Source organism: Pristis pectinata, chromosome 24, assembly GCF_009764475.1.
Source record: "Pristis pectinata isolate sPriPec2 chromosome 24, sPriPec2.1.pri, whole genome shotgun sequence".
NCBI classification, from domain to species: domain Eukaryota; kingdom Metazoa; phylum Chordata; class Chondrichthyes; order Rhinopristiformes; family Pristidae; genus Pristis; species Pristis pectinata.
In genome coordinates this window covers 29849006-29864945 of record NC_067428.1, presented here as the reverse complement: position 1 = coordinate 29864945, position 15940 = coordinate 29849006, and the positions used below count along the sequence as shown (strand labels likewise).

General features: G+C 42.9%; 1 protein-coding gene across 1 annotated transcript in view; it reads left to right on the top strand.

Moving 5' to 3' along the window:
* Positions 1 to 15124, top strand: part of onecut3b (one cut homeobox 3b) — a 97014-nt gene extending 81890 nt beyond the window's left edge. Inside the window, exon 2 of the mRNA XM_052037723.1 lies at positions 14832 to 15124. Coding sequence (XP_051893683.1) covers positions 14832 to 15124 — 293 coding nt within the window. The remainder of the gene's footprint in view (positions 1 to 14831) is intronic.
* The last annotated feature ends 816 nt before the right edge of the window (positions 15125 to 15940 follow it).

Below are 15940 nucleotides of genomic sequence, written 5' to 3'. Positions count from 1 at the left end.
CTGGTTCTTGATTCCCCAACCCTGGGAAAAAGACTGTGTGCATTCACCCTGTCTATGGCCCTCATGATTATTTAGCATGTAGAATCAAGAATATGAGGATGAACACATGGAGCAAGAATGGGGGGTACAAGATGAGTCCTGTGTATTCAAAGCATCAGAAGAAAGGGATTGAAACGTTAGTAGAATGGACAATGGCGAGGCGATAAACATGACAACTGGCATTCTTGGATGTCCAGTTTGAAGATATATCTTCAAAGAGCTGATATTCTCATAGCTGGAGTGTTGCATACAACTCTGCTAACATGCTGCAAAATGGCCATCAAACCTTGGATTGAGTACCAATAAGTACAATTTGATTCCTGAGCCCTGAGGAAGTAGTAAGGGTTAAAGGGACGATCACGTTACCAAAAATGTTGTTGGAAATATTGGTTTGTAACCTGCATCCAGATATTCAATATCAGCACAAATCAAGCAGAAGGAGATGCGGATTCAAAATTAAATGAGAATTTCAGAGTGAGTTAACCATCAGTCCAATCCAGGGCAGGACCTCAGTTTGTATTGCCTGAGGCCACAGTAAAGCCCCGAGGATGTTCTGAGCTGCAGGGCTGCATAAGGTAAATGGAACCACAAGGATACCATGGGAGGCAAATGCAAAGCAGGGGCCAGTTTGAGGCTGATCCTGCCCAATGACAAACCTTTATTTTAGCTAGTACTTTTACATGAAAAACAAATGGATCTGAGAAGATGAAGTTTTCCACAGTCTTCCCCCAGCTGGGACTGGGGGTGGGGGTGGGGGTGGGGGGTGGGTGGTGGTGGGGGAGAGTTGTCAGCTGATAGTTGCTGAGGCAGAAACACAATGAACTATGACTGCTACTCTTTCTTTCAAAGTGCTGCCATTTGGAGTAGACGATTAATGACTCTGCTAAAATAGTGGTAAAATGAATGTGATGTGAATCTGTTAACAGCCTCACTCACAGCTCATTCAGAAATTGTCCCAGTGTAATTCGGTGTGTCTCAGTGTTAATTCCTGTAACATGACATAAGCTATGATATTGTATGCCCAGAATGGCAAATGAACTCATATCTGACACCACAAAAATGGAAATTTAAGTAAGTTCCTCCATAGCTCAGATATCTCCAACAAATCTTAAATTTTACTCATTTGCCCAGAAACTGGACTTCAACCATTTTAGGACATTATGAAGGTTCCGTTCATTGAAAACAATATATTTTTAAATATATGGAAATTGATGGAAAACACAGTTTAACAGGACGCCTTTCACACTGAAATGCATGCAAATACTTTACAGAGACACAAGAGGCTGCAGATGCTGGAATCTGGAGCAACAAACAAACCGCTGGAGGAACTCAGTGGGTCAGGCAGTGTCTGTGGAGGGAATCAGAATCTGAATCGGGGTTACTATCACTGATTTATGTGACGTGAAATTTGTTGTTTTGCAGCAGCAGTACAGTGCAAAGACATAAAATTACTATAAATGACAAAAATAGAGTGGAAAACAAAAGAATAACAAGTTAGTGTTCATGGGTTCATGGACTGTTCAGAAATCTGATGGAGAGGTATGGACAGTTGACATTTTGGGTCAAGATCCTGCACCTGGACTGCAAAAACTTTACAGTTGTGTTTGCTGATGGCAACTGCCGACTGTTGTGTCAGTGTCATACTGACACTGGGAAATTAATCAGTTCCTAAAGAACCCTCTCCTTGACCGCCACTGTACTTCTATGAAGATGAGAGCAGACTGGGGTAGATATGGGGGAACACACCGCAGTCCTGTTTGTATGAGACCCTCCATGCAATAGACTGCCCAAAAGCCCTCATGTTGCAGGGGGCCCTGATTACAATCGGTATACAATGTAATCGCAGCATGATGTACATGATATAGAGATTCTACAATCATTGTCAATGATGTCTGTGGGCAGCAAAAAATGAGTTGGACAAATGCTGTGAGTCAAACATTGATGTCTCTGCAGCGATAATTTAATTTCTGTCTCTCTTCCACTGGCTGTGGGATTTGCTCCTTGTCTTAACGTGAGTGAAAAATGTTGGTTGTAGGTTGCACATTTTAACAGCCTATTTCCATCAATAAATGCAGAAGAGGTTGCTGTGTACCAGATATGTTGTGTAACGGTTAGCGTAACACTATTACAGTGCCAGCGACCCGGGTTCAATTCCCGCTGCTGTCTGTAAGGAGCTTGTACGTTCTCCCCGTGTCTGCTTGGGTTTCCTCTGGGTGCTCCGGTTTCCTCCCACATTCCAAAGACGTATGGGTTAGGAAGTTGTGGGCATGCTATGTTGGCACTGGAAGCGTGGCGACACTTGCAGGCTGCCCCCAGAACACTTTACGCAAAAGATGCATTTCACTGTGTGTTTCGATGTACATGTGACTAATGAAAATATCTTATTATGCCAGGCAAACGTCAAGCCCAAAATCGCCTGAACCAATATCCCAAAGGTTGCTACACAATCTGGAAATGATTGTGTATAAAAATCAGGTGTAAATGGGTCCAATTTCCAGGCAATTGACTGTATATTTCTTAGTTCCCATCTCTTTGCACTCTATACCCAAAGTCATTTGAGAAGTACGTGCCCAGTATCTGCAACTTGGTCAATTATTTTCTGCTACATTCCAGATCCTCTCCTTTCCAGGTTCTTTTGCAGAAAGGTTCTTAAACATTCTGGAATTAATTATGTGGAATACTTTAGTCACCTCTCTGCATCTATGGAGCAGGAACAGGGTGAGATAGAAAAGGAAGATTAATCTGCAATTTCATAAACTGAATGTAAGAGAGAAATATTAGAGCTCCTTTCCTTAGGCAGTGAACAGTATCTGGTTCACTCAGTCTGCTGATGATACTATTGTACCTGCCTCAACTACCTCCTCTGGCAGCTTGTTCCATATACTCACCACCCTCTGTGTGAAAAAGTTGCCCCTCAGGTCCCTGTTAAATCTTTCTCCTCTCACCCTAAACCTGTGACCCCTAGTTTTGGACTCCCCTACCTGGGGACAAGGCTGTTACCGTCCACCTTATCTATGCCTCTCATAATTTTAAACATTTCTGTAAGGTCCCCCCTCATTCTCCTGCATTCCAAGGAATAAAAACCTAGCCTGGCCAACCTCTCCCTATAACTCAGGCCCTCTAGTCCTGGCAACATCCTTGTAAATCTTCTCTGCACTCTTTCCAGTTTAACCACGTCTTTCCTATAACAGGGTGACCAAAACTGTCCACAGTGCTCCAAGTGCGGCTTCACTGATGACCTATACAACTGCAACATAATGTCCCAACTCCTATACTCAATGCCCTGACTGATGAAGGTCAGCATGCTAAACACCTTTTTCACCACCCTGTCTACCTGTTATGCCATTTTCAATGAACTATGTACTTGTACTCCTGAATCCCTCTGTTTCATTACACTCCCTAGTGTCCTACCATTCATAGTATAAGTCCTACACTGGTTTGTTTTTCCAAAATGCATCACCTCACACTTATCTGTGTTGAAATCCATTTGTTTGGATCTCGCCATGAAGATTCATTGTCAGAGGACAATGTTGTACAGCAGGGGTGGGTTGGTAGAGACCATTTGTTTTGCAGAGGTTACGTATTAGGCACAACCTCTCATAGGTTTCAGTCAACAAGTCAATAATGACCACAAGTTCAGCCTATGAACAGGTGTACCACAATGTACATTGTGAATGCACAATGCAATCTGTATAAAATCACGAGGGCCATAGATAGGGTGAATGTCTTTTTCCCTGGGGCGGGGGATCAAGAACTAGTGAACATAGGTTTAGGGTGAAAGAGGAGAGATTTAATAGCAGTCTGAGGGGCAACTTTTTCACCCAGAGGATTGTCCTTATATGGAATGAGCTGCCAGAGAAAGCGGTTGAAGCAGGTACATTAACAACATCTCAAAGGCACTTAGACAGGTACATGGATAGGAAAGGTTTAGAGGGATATGGGCCAATCACGGGCAAATGGGGCTATCTTAGATGGGAATCTTGGTCGGCATGGACCTGTTGGGCTGAAGGGCCTGTTTCTGTGCTGTATGACTCTATGAATCTAATGCAAGTATCATCTGCCATAGTGGAGCTTGACCTCTGAGACTGGGTGCCCTCAGTTCAGGAGTGGAGATGATGTAGATTGAATAGTTTCCCATCAGTCCCTGTGGAACAGTGCCCCTCCTGCCAGAGCACTGTTTGGGTGAGGTACAGTATTGCCGTAAAAAAGACCGAAACCAGTGTTGGGGCAATGTCCTGTTTGACACTGGTCCGCAGTGACATTGGCCCTGTTGAGCACCCATTGGTGCAGGATCATGACTTGCATGCCAATATGAAGCAGAAGTAAGCTCAGACACAGAGTATTTACTAGCCAAATGGTCAGCTCAGTACACAGGTGTGAACGTGCATTCAACAATCAATCTTCGGGCACCTGGCGCAATCATAACTCTTAACTGCTAGTGAGTAAATCATTATACTGTATCTCAAATCATTTCACTAAAGCTCTTATCCTGATACAGCATCAGTTGATTTAAAACAAATATTCCATTTTTTCACTGCAGTAAAACTCCAATAGTCCACTAACCAATTGTATAAAATACTGATGGTTCCGCATCCAGATCACCAGAGCTAATTTCTGTGTTTGCTTTAAGACCATAAGACCATAAGACAAAGGAACAGAAGTCGGCCATTTGGCCCATTGAGTCTGCTCCGCCATTCTATCATGAGCTGATCCATTCTCCCATTTAGTCCCACTCCCCCGCCTTCTCACCATAATCTTTGACGCCCTGGCTACTCAGATACCTATCAATCTCTGCCTTAAATACACCCAATGACTTTGCCTCCACAGTCGCCCGTGGTAACAAATTCCACAGATTCACCACTCTCTGGCCGAAGAAATTTCTCCACATCTCTGTTCTGAATGGGCGCCCTTCAATCCTGAAGTCGTGCCCTCTTGTACTAGACTCCCCTACCATGGGAAACAACTTTGCCACATCTACTCTGTCCAGGCCTTTTAACATTTGAAGTGGTTCTATGAGGTCCCCTCTCATTCTTCTGAACTCCAAGGAGTACAGCCCAAGAGCCATCAAACGTTCCTCATATGTTAACCCTCTCATTCCTGGAATCATTCTAGTGAATCTTCTCTGAACCTTCTCCAACGTCAGCACATCCTTTCTTAAATAAGGAGCCCAAAACTGCACACAGTACTCTAAGTGAGGTCTTACCAATGCCTTATAGAGCCTCAACATCACATCCCTGCTCTTATATTGTATTCCTCTAGAAATGAATGCCAACATTGCATTCGCCTTCTTTACCACCGACTCAACCTGGAGGTTAACTTTTAGGGTCTCCTGCACGAGGACTCCCAAGTCCCTTTGCATCTCTGAATTTTGAATTTTCTCCCCATTTAAATAATAGTCTGCCCACTTATTTGTTCTACCAAAGTGCATGACCATACACTTTCCAACATTGTGTGTCATTTACCACTTCTTTGCCCATTCTCCTAGTCTATCCAAGTCTCTCTGCAGACTCTCCATTTCCTCAACACTACCCTCCCCTCCACCTATCTTTGTATCATCAGCAAACTTAGCCACAAAGCCATTTATTCCATAATCCAAGTCATTGATATACAACGTAAAAAGAAGCGGCCCCAACACGGACCCCTGCGGAACACCGCTGGTAACTGGCAGCCAACCAGAATGGGATCCCTTTATTCCCACTCTCTGTTTCCTGCCAATCAGACAATGCTCTATCAATGCTCATAACTTTCCCGTAATTCCATGGGTTCTTACACACTGGGGCTCCATTCCCTGCACTCCTTTTAAACTCATTGGGGCGCCAGTTCCCACACTCCCGTCAACATACTGGGCCCCCAGTTCCTGCACTCCCTGTAAACTCACTAGGGCCCTGGTTCCCACACTCCCTCCAGCACACCAGGCCCCTTGTTCCCATGTTCCCTTAAAACTCACCAGGGCCCGGATTCCACACTCGCCTGAAACGCCTGATCCTGTTTCCCACACTCCCTTTAAACGTACGGAGCTCACTGAAAATTTCATTATACTACTGTACTGTGTAATACCTTAAAAAAATATTTTGTGGTATTAATTGGAATAACATCCAATAGTTTGGAAAATATACCTGGCCAGCACCATCAAAATCCCAAATATACTTGATTAATGTTTTACTGTAATTTAAAAATGTTCCATGGTTATTCTACTGTTAAGGTTTAATTGCTTAATTATGGACCTAGTTCAAGTGCTCACTTACACTCATAGTTGTCCAGTACAGATGTCCTTGACTGGGGCTAATATTTACTTCAGATCAGTAAAGAAGCTAGGGTTTATCTTTCATTTAATTATGCATTCTTCTCCTGTGAAGCAAATGATACATTATAAATGAACATTAAAAAACTGCTGTAAATCCAAAATAAAAACAAACAAACACATATAAAATATTCACCAGGTCAGAAAGCGTGCATGAAAAGAGAAACAGAGTTAATATTTCTCGTTAAAGACTCTTCATCAGAACAGGGCAAGGGAGAAAGTAAGTTCATTTGAAGTTGCACAGAAAGTGAGAAGTGGATGGATAGAACAAAGAGAATATCTGTGATAGGGTGAGACCAGGGTTGCCATGCGGATAAGGTTGTAGGAGTCATCCAGTTAATGGAGGCAGTTAAAGAGAGAGAAAAAAAATGAACAAAACTGTGGAATGAGGATAGTTAGCCAGTGAGAAGAAACTAAAGGAATATGAAATTGGGAATGGAGGGCAGTAGGGCATGCCTAGTATTGGTATTGGTTTATTATTGTTACTTATACCGAGGTACAGTGAAAAACTTGTCTTGCATACCGTTCGTACAGATCAATTCATTACACAGTGCAGATACATTGAGTTAGTACAGAATGCATTGAGATAGGACAGGTAAAATCAATAACAGAGTACAGAGTAAAGTGTCACAGCTACAGGGAAGTGCATTGCCGGTAGACAATAAGGTGCAAGGTCACAACGAGGTAGTTTGTGAGGTTAAGAGTCCACCTCATCGTATAAGGGAACCGTTCAATAGTCTTATCACAGTGGGATAGGAGCTGTCCTTGAGCCTGGTGGTATGTGCCCTCAGGGTCCTGTATCTTCTGCCTGATGGGAGAGGAGAGAAGAGAGAATGACCCCTGGCTGCTTCACCAAGGCAGCGAGAGGTATAGACAGTAGGTCAAGGCTGTGCAAATGGAGAGAGAAAAACTAAGCCAATATCAGTTGGGTGGAGGGCACATGGCAGAAATGGCCAGTTCTGATACAGACCGAGGAAACGAGTTACCTGAAGTTGCAGAACTTGATACTGAACCCGAAAGGTTCAATCCATTGGGAAGACACGGAGCACCCTGTTGCCTGCCACTTTCAATCTTCATCCCACTCCCATTCAGACCTATCTGTCTGTGGCCTCCTGCACTGTTACAACAAGCCCAACATAAGCTTGAGGAACAGCTTCCATCTGAAATATTGAAGGTGACTGAGATATTTAGATATACCTTGTGTACAAATCCAATACTTCTAGTGGTTGTTATGCCACATTAAATGTCTTACTGATGATCTTCCAATCAGCCTTTGGATCAATTCTGATATACCTACCAATGCTCTATCTCCGGAAGTGCAAGTGCTACCTTGAGAGCATTTAATCATAACTGAGCTGACTATCCAGGAACTCATGTAAATTGAACCTAAAATTTAGAATATATATTCAGCATCAATGTAGGAATGTAGTGGCAATAAAGAGAAAGTAAGTACTATATCTGTAAAACCATTTCACAGTGCAATTATGACATTCCATTATTTTCAAAATTTAATTACGATAAGAAAATCACAAATCCACAGTTTCTACTAATTAATTAGTGATTTAATGCACTCATTTAACTTTCCCCCCGAAGAGTCAATATTGTGATAAACAATCAACAACGTCTTGCAAGACTTCTTGATGTTGTACGTCAAACAGATCACCAGATTCTCACTTTTCTCTCCAGTAAATACTGTCCCGTGAATACCTCCTATCTTTTTATTTTATTTGTTTTCTTTTTTCAGTGACTGTTTTATTGATATTGGTACTGGTATTGGTTTATTATTGTCACTTGTACCGAGGTACAGTGAAAAACTTGTCTTGCATACTGATCGTACAGGTCAATTCATTACACAGTACAGTTACATTGAGTTAGTACAGAGTGCATTGATGTAGTACAGGTAAAAACAATAACAGTACAGAGTAAAGTGTCCCAGCTACAGAGAAAGTGCAGTGCAATAAGGTGCAAGGTCACAACAAGGTAGATTGTGAGGTCAGAGTCCATCTCATTGTATAAGGGAACTGTTCAATAGTCTTATCACAGTGGGGTAGAAGCTGTCCTTAAGTCTGGTGGTAAGTGCCCTCAGGCTCCTGTATCTTCTACCCAATGGAAGAGGAGAGAAGAGAGACTGTCCCCGGTGGGTGGGATCTTTGATTATGCTGGCTGCTTCACCAAGACGACGAGAGGTAAAGACAGAGTCCTTTTATTCACACCCTTCCCCCCCCCACGCCATCTCTTCACACCCCCCAACCCATAAGCATAGAATGACTCCTGAAATTTTCTCTTTAATATTTTACATTGTGATTTCAAGCATCCATTGCTGCAAAAGTGGCTATGTAACTTGGGATTAGCTCTCACATTGACCCCTAATGGGAGTGCAAGATTCTCAATAGTAAATGAAAAGGAAAAAACAAATACAAATGCTAGAAATTTGGAATAAAAACTGAAAAATAGAGGTATTTAAGGTCATGTGGGAGATAGACAGGGTGAAAGCACACAGTCTTTGTCCCGGGGAGGGGGTGCTAAAAACAAGAGGGCATAGACTTACTACCAGAGGTGAGAGATTTAAAAGGGACATCAGGTGCAGCTTCTTCACACAAAAGGTGGTGCGTAAATGGAATGAGCTGCCAGAAATAGTGGTTGAGGCAGGCACATCAAGAACATTTAAAAGCCATCTAGATAAGTGTATGGATAGGAGAGGTTTAGAGGGCTATGGGCCAAATGCAGGCAGGTAGGACTAGCTCGCTGGGCAACACAGTTGGCCTGGACCAGTTGGGCTGAAGAGCCTGTTTCTGTGCTGTTAGGACTTTGTGCTGTAAGATTCTAAAATGCTTGAGATACTCAGCAGGTCAGGCAGCATCTGTCTGCTGAGTATCAGAAGGGTTTGAAGAAAGGTTATTGACCTGAAGCATTAACTCTGTTTTTCTTGCTCCACGGATGCTTCCTGAATTGCTGTGTGCTCCCAGTGTTTCTTGATTTTATTATCAATAGCAAGCCAGCTCACATGCTCCAGTATCATACTCAGTGGAATGTATCTTCATTGTGGTCGACCACTGAAAAAGTGATTGTGCATGCCTTCTTGGTGTGAGTTTCCGTGCATACGTGCTCAGAGTTTCTTACGTTGAGCAAAATGCAAATTACAATGCAGAATGTAATGACATTTTTCAGCCCGCTTAGCTGTATAATACTTCAACTGCATCTAGTTTGAAGAATCATAATCTTGGATGCAACTTACAAGTAAATCAAAGTCAGGATCAAAGTCGAGTTTATTGTCATATTCACAAGTGCACATTTGCACAGGTGCAATGAAAAACTTACTTGCAGCAGCATCAAAGGCACATAGCATCAGATAAGCAGCATTCACAAGTAAAACATAAATTAAACAATTTTTGCAAGAAAGAACACAATTAGAACAAAAAAAGGCCATTTTATAGACTGAGATGGACTCTGACCTCACGATCTACCTTGTTGTGACCTCGCACCTTATTGCACTGCACTTTCTCTGTAGCTGTGACACTTTACTCTGTACTGTTATTGTTTTTACCTGTACTACATCAATGGTCTCTGTATTGACTCAATGTAACTGCACTGTGTAATGAATTGACCTGTATGATCAGTTTGTAAGACGAGCTTTTCACTGTACCTTGGTACAAGTGACAATAATAAACCAATACCAAGACCAATACCAATTTTAGTACAAAGTGATCAAGGTGGTCATAGTGTTGCTAAACTCTAGTGATTAGGTTTGTGCTGGATGGTTCAAGAACTGAATGGTTGAGGGAAGTAGCTGTTCTTGAACCTGGTAGTGTGGGACTTCAGGCTTCTGTACCTCCTGCCCGATGGTAGCTGCGAGAAGATGGCATGGCCCGGATGGTGGGGATCTTTGATGATAGATATTGGCTTCTTGAGGCAGCACCTTCTGTAGATACTACCGATGGTGGGGAGGGATGTGCCCGTGATGTATTGGGCAGAGTCCACTACTCTCTGGAGCTTCTTATGTTCCTGCACATTTGAATTTCCGTACCAGACCGTGATGCAACCAGTCAGTAAGATAACCAGTAAGATAAGGTGGCATAAACCACACTCATTACCAGATATCAAAATGCTTTGATGATCTGAAGGCTGACATTTTTGGAGATCTATGAATTTTATTTGCTCTGGTAAGGGCAAAAACACGAGAATTTTGTGGATCAAATTTCAATGCCTAGCAACAAAATAAGAGTTCCAGCAATGAACACAAATGTTTTACTTGCAGGAAATGTATGAAAAAACTGCTTTGCATACAGTATAAAAGTTGTTGGTTTTAATCCAAAATTGGGAAGACATTGTTGTAACCATAGAGAAGTGTGTTTTATGTTTCATGGGAGAAGGCATCACAGATTTTATCAAATTGTCAATGCAATTGGATAGATCTTGCGCCAGTGGCAAGTGAATGGTGCCAGTTCTTTGCTGAATATGGATTTTCCTACAGACATTTTAATGCCATTTTACAACTTCTACTTGCCAAACAATCCAAAGAGAGCAAAATGGTCTATGTGAAGAGGCAAAAAATATTCATCTCTCCTTAACCAATCAGATTGAGAAGCGCAGAGTCTGAACCAATAAACGTAGCAATTTATCTGTCCATGTTAAATCAGATAGAGGACAACGGAAAGTGGAATGATTGAATTAAGAGGCAGTGAGCTAAAAGAAAGGTTTCAATGGAGATGTACACAATTGCAAATATCGCCAGCAGTAAGGAAAATCTGTAGGAAAGAGACACCACACTTGTAAATGGCTATTTGTCAGTAATTATGACTAACCATTGTACCTGAGAATCTCTGAGTTTGACCCACTACATACAGAGTTTTATGAATATTACTGCTTCTCCAGATACTTGGGACAAACTCCACATTACCCATCCCCAAACCCGTGCAGATCCAATCGAACTTCCTTGCACCCGCCTGTGTCGTAACATCCAATCCTGAGCCTAAACCAGTGCATCCAACCTCAAGCTTGATTGTACTGATTCAACCTTGTGCCTATATCTACCCACTCACCTGGGAGTCTATGTGTATCAATCCATCCTCTGCACCCATCTCTGAACTCAGCCTTGTCTTGCCACTGGTGTCATGCACTGACATCATATACTAATTGGAGCCTGAGCATACTTGGACTGTTTCCATGGGTACTTACCACACAGTATAAAGGATACTTAGACTGAAATGAAAGAGCCTGTTTTTTTTTGATAAGTTTAGTCCATGTCTATGAGAATTAGTGCTTCAAGGTTGTGCTATTTCATAGTATCGTACAGCATGGAAACAGGCCATTTGGCCCAACTTGTCCAGGTGGGCATCCTTCTGTATTAATGCCATCACCCAGCACTTGGCCCATAGCCTTCTATGCCTAGGTGATTCAAGAGCTAGACACTTAAATGTTGTCAGGGACCCAACTTTAACCAGCCTCTCAGGCAGTCTATTCCAGGTATTGACCATGCTCTGAGTGAAGGAGATCCCTCTCAGATCCCCTCCAAATTTCTTGCCCCTTACCCTAAACCTATGTCCTCTAGTTTTATCTATCTCTGATATGGGGAAATGTTTCCTGCAATCTATCCTGTCTAAACCCCTCATAAATTTTACATAACTCAGTCATGTCCCATCTTAGCCTCATTTGGTCCAGGGGAAAAGGATCTAGACTCTACAATCTTTCCTCATAACTGAGCTGAACTGCTCCGTCCCAGGCAACACCCTGGTGGATCTCCTCTGCACCCTCTCCAGCACTCTCACATCCTTCCCATATCTTGGTGACCAGAACTCCATGCAGTATTCCAGCTGAAGTCTGACCAAATGTTATAAAGAGAAGATAAGATAAGATATCTTTATTAGTCACACGTACATCGAAACACACAGTGAAATGCATCTTTTGCATAGAGTGTTCCGGGGGCAGCCCGCAAGTGTCGCCACGCTTCCGGCACCAGCATAGCATTCCCACAACTTCCTAACCCATACGTCTTTGGAATGTGGGAGGAAACCGGAGCACCCGGAGGAAACCCACGCAGACACGGGGAGAACGTACAAACTCTTTACAGACAGTGGTCAGAATTGAACCTGAGTCGCTGGTACTGTAAGGTGTTATGCTAACCACTACACTAGTTGGAGTATAACTTATAAAGTTGGAGCGTTTGGTGTATTTCAGTGATGAATCAGATGGCAAAATGCCTTTACTTAGTGGTTTTGAGGAAGCAAGATATCGCAAACACTGACTCCTGGGTTTTAAGTGCACATCAATGGTCACTAGACAGCATCGTCCAATTTGTTTGTAACTGGTGATGAGCACTGCCACCCTCAATTTATTCAATAACTGGGTACAATAATAGGGAAATTAGCTGCACGTGATCTCCCTCCTAGGTTTTTGTGGGCAATCTTCAACCCTAATTAGTAAAACCCCAACTGGAATTCACTGAAGCTCACTAGCATCAACAGATAGCTCAGAACATAAAAAAGGACACAAGAGATGGGACCAGGAATAGGCTATACCACCCCTCGATTCTGATCCACCAGTGGAAAAGTTCATGGCTGATTGATCCTGGTCTCAGCTCCAAATTCCTACCTGTTCTTCATAAACCTCGCTTCTCCTAAAGACCAAAAATTTGACAATCTCAGCCATCACTGATTTGACCTTCACTTGGTCTCTAAAGTTCTTAAAACCTCAGCTTGGAAAACATGAAACTACAGATACTGGAAATCTGAAATAAAAACAGAACACAGTCGAAATATTCAGCGGGTCAGGCAGCACCTGTGGAGAGAGAAACATAGTTAACACTTCAGGTCGAAGACTCCACGAAACCTTTATTTTTTATTTTAGGTGTCAGGTTTTTTGATTTTTAGCAACATTTAAGGTCATTTCAGGTTGCCCAAATGTGAAAGTAGGCCAGTACAGCAAAACCAACAAGAAAGTGGCGATCACAATTGGTACGAAGGGGATAAATTGGCAGTGTTAGTGCACAACCCTACCGGTAACAAAAGTAAGTTGGTGGTGCTGCTGCCTCACATCTCCAGTGACCAGGTTCAATCCTGATCTTTAGGTGATGTGTGTGTGTGGGCTTTGCACATTCTCCCTGTGGCTGCATGGGTTTCCTCCAGGTGCTCCAGTTTCCCCCCACATCCCAAAGACATGCGGGTTGGGAGGATAATTGCCTCCGGTATGTAGGTGAGAGGCAGAAACTGAAGGAATTGAGGTGTATGTGGGGAAGAGTACAATGGGGTTAATGTAAATCTGTCCTTAAGGATTGGTAAAGACTCTATGGGCTGAAGGCCTGTTTCAGAGCTGTGCCCACCATAACTTTCACCCTTGTTTACATCAGTAATCAGATTGGACTACGATCTCCAAAATGTCTTCCTCATACTTCCCTGATAACAGAATCCAGCACTTTCCCAATGGTAGAGGCTGGTGAACTCATGACATGTATCTAGACGAGCATTTGAATTACCAAGGCATGGAGGGCCAACAGGGAGTAAGTGGGATCAGTGTAGATGGCTAGGTTTGATGGTCGGCATGAATATGGTGGGCTGAAGGGCCTGTTTCTGTGCTGTATGACTCTATGACAGATGGTAGGCTAACAACTGCCAGGGGCAGTGGCGGAAGCAGTTAGATAATGGCGTTTACGAGGCTTTTACATAGGCACATGAGTATGCAGGGAATGGAGGGAGATGGGTCATGTGCAGGAAGAAGAGATTTGGTTTAATTCAGCATCATGTTCAGCACAGACATCATGGGCCAAAGGACTTGTTTCTGTGCTGTACTCTTCTATGTTCTATGCACTGCTTTCTGTCTTGAATGTGCCTTCTTCCAACTCACTGCGACCTGGTAAATTGGTAAATTGGTTTATTACTGTCACATGTACCGAGGTACAGTGAAAAACTTGTTTTGCATGCCATCTATACAGATCATTTCATTACATCAGTGCATTGAGGTAGTACAAGGGAAAACAATAACAGAATGCAGAATGAAGTGTTACAGTAACAGAAAGTGCAGTGCAGGCAGACAATAAGGTGCAAGCCATAACGAGGTAGATTGAAAGGTCAAGAGTCCATTTTATTGTACTAGGGGACCGCTCAATAGTCTTATAACAGCGGGATACAAGCTGCCCTTGAGCCTGGTGGTACGTACTTTCAGGCTTTTGTATCTTCTGCCCGATGGGAGGGGGGAGAAGAGAGAATGTCCAGGGTGGGAGGGGTCCTTGATTATGCTGGCTGCTTTCCTGAGGCAGCGAGAAGTGTAGAAAGAGTCCATGGAGGGGAGGCTGGTTTCCATGATGTGCTGAGCTACGTCCACAACTCTCTGCAGTTTCTTGCGGTCATGGGCAGAGCAGTTGCCATACCAAGCCATGACACATCCAGATATGACCTTTCAAAATCTCGGGAGCTTTGGAAGATCATTTGATCATTGTCAGTTCTTTTAAAATCGTTCTCTTCTTTGTATCTCTCTTTTTCTCTCTCTCTCTCTATTTTAGCTTGCAAGCGTAAAGAGCAAGAGCAAAACCGAGACCGAGCCACCACCCCCAAAAAACAGAGGCTTGTCTTCACCGACCTCCAGCGCCGCACCCTGATCGCTATATTCAAAGAGAACAAACGACCGTCCAAAGAAATGCAGATCACCATTTCTCAGCAGCTGGGGCTCGAGCTCAACACGGTCAGTAACTTCTTCATGAATGCCCGCAGACGCAGCATGGACAGATGGATGGATGAACCATCCGGCGCCAACCTGCCTCCAGCTTCAGCGGCAAGCACTTTTACCAAAGCGTGACATAAGGGGAAGAGAGTGGGCTGCGCCCAGCAATAGCGCCCTGCCACTGCGCTCTGGAATTAAGACAAAACCAAAACAACAACAAAATCAAAAAAAAGGCTTTAAACCAAATAAAAGACACGATTTTTAAAAATAGATAAATTCCAAAGAAAAATCCAATCGGAGACACGTGTACACCTTGCTCCACGCCAGGATTATACAGGAGCTGGTCGGGAGATAAGTTGCACCTTGTGTCGCTGGCTGTTCATGCGGGTCTGGAAGCACATAAAAGTACATATTCGGGTAATTTTCATGACAAACTCTCGCACTATAAAGGTCATTGTAGAATAGCCTGTATGAGGAGATGACCTAGTCATTGACTAAATATATTAAAAAGAAGTGTTTGTTGATATTTAAATCTAGATGGAATTTTCTTTCCTAAATGTCTCTGTTACCAAAGAAGATGAAACAAACTTGTATAAGGATTGGAATCCTAAAGAACTTCCTCCCCAACCCCCAATCTCTTCCAACCCCCCCCCCACCCTTCCCCTCCCTTCCCCCCCAAACAAAAAAAAGATCGAAATTGATTTGTCATTCAAAGGCTAATTGCAGAAACGAGAGGAAAACGTGTGCCAATAGCAACAGCTGCCTTAATGATATTCAAATAGGATGGTTATACACGACTTGTTGTTGCAATACCTACAAGATGACTTGTGCCATATACAATACCAAAAACAAAACAGATTTTTTTTTCCACGAATATAAAATCTTTTTTAAATGTCTCGGGTTATCCTATGAGGCAATGACATCACTGGAAACTGAAATTAAAAATGCGGG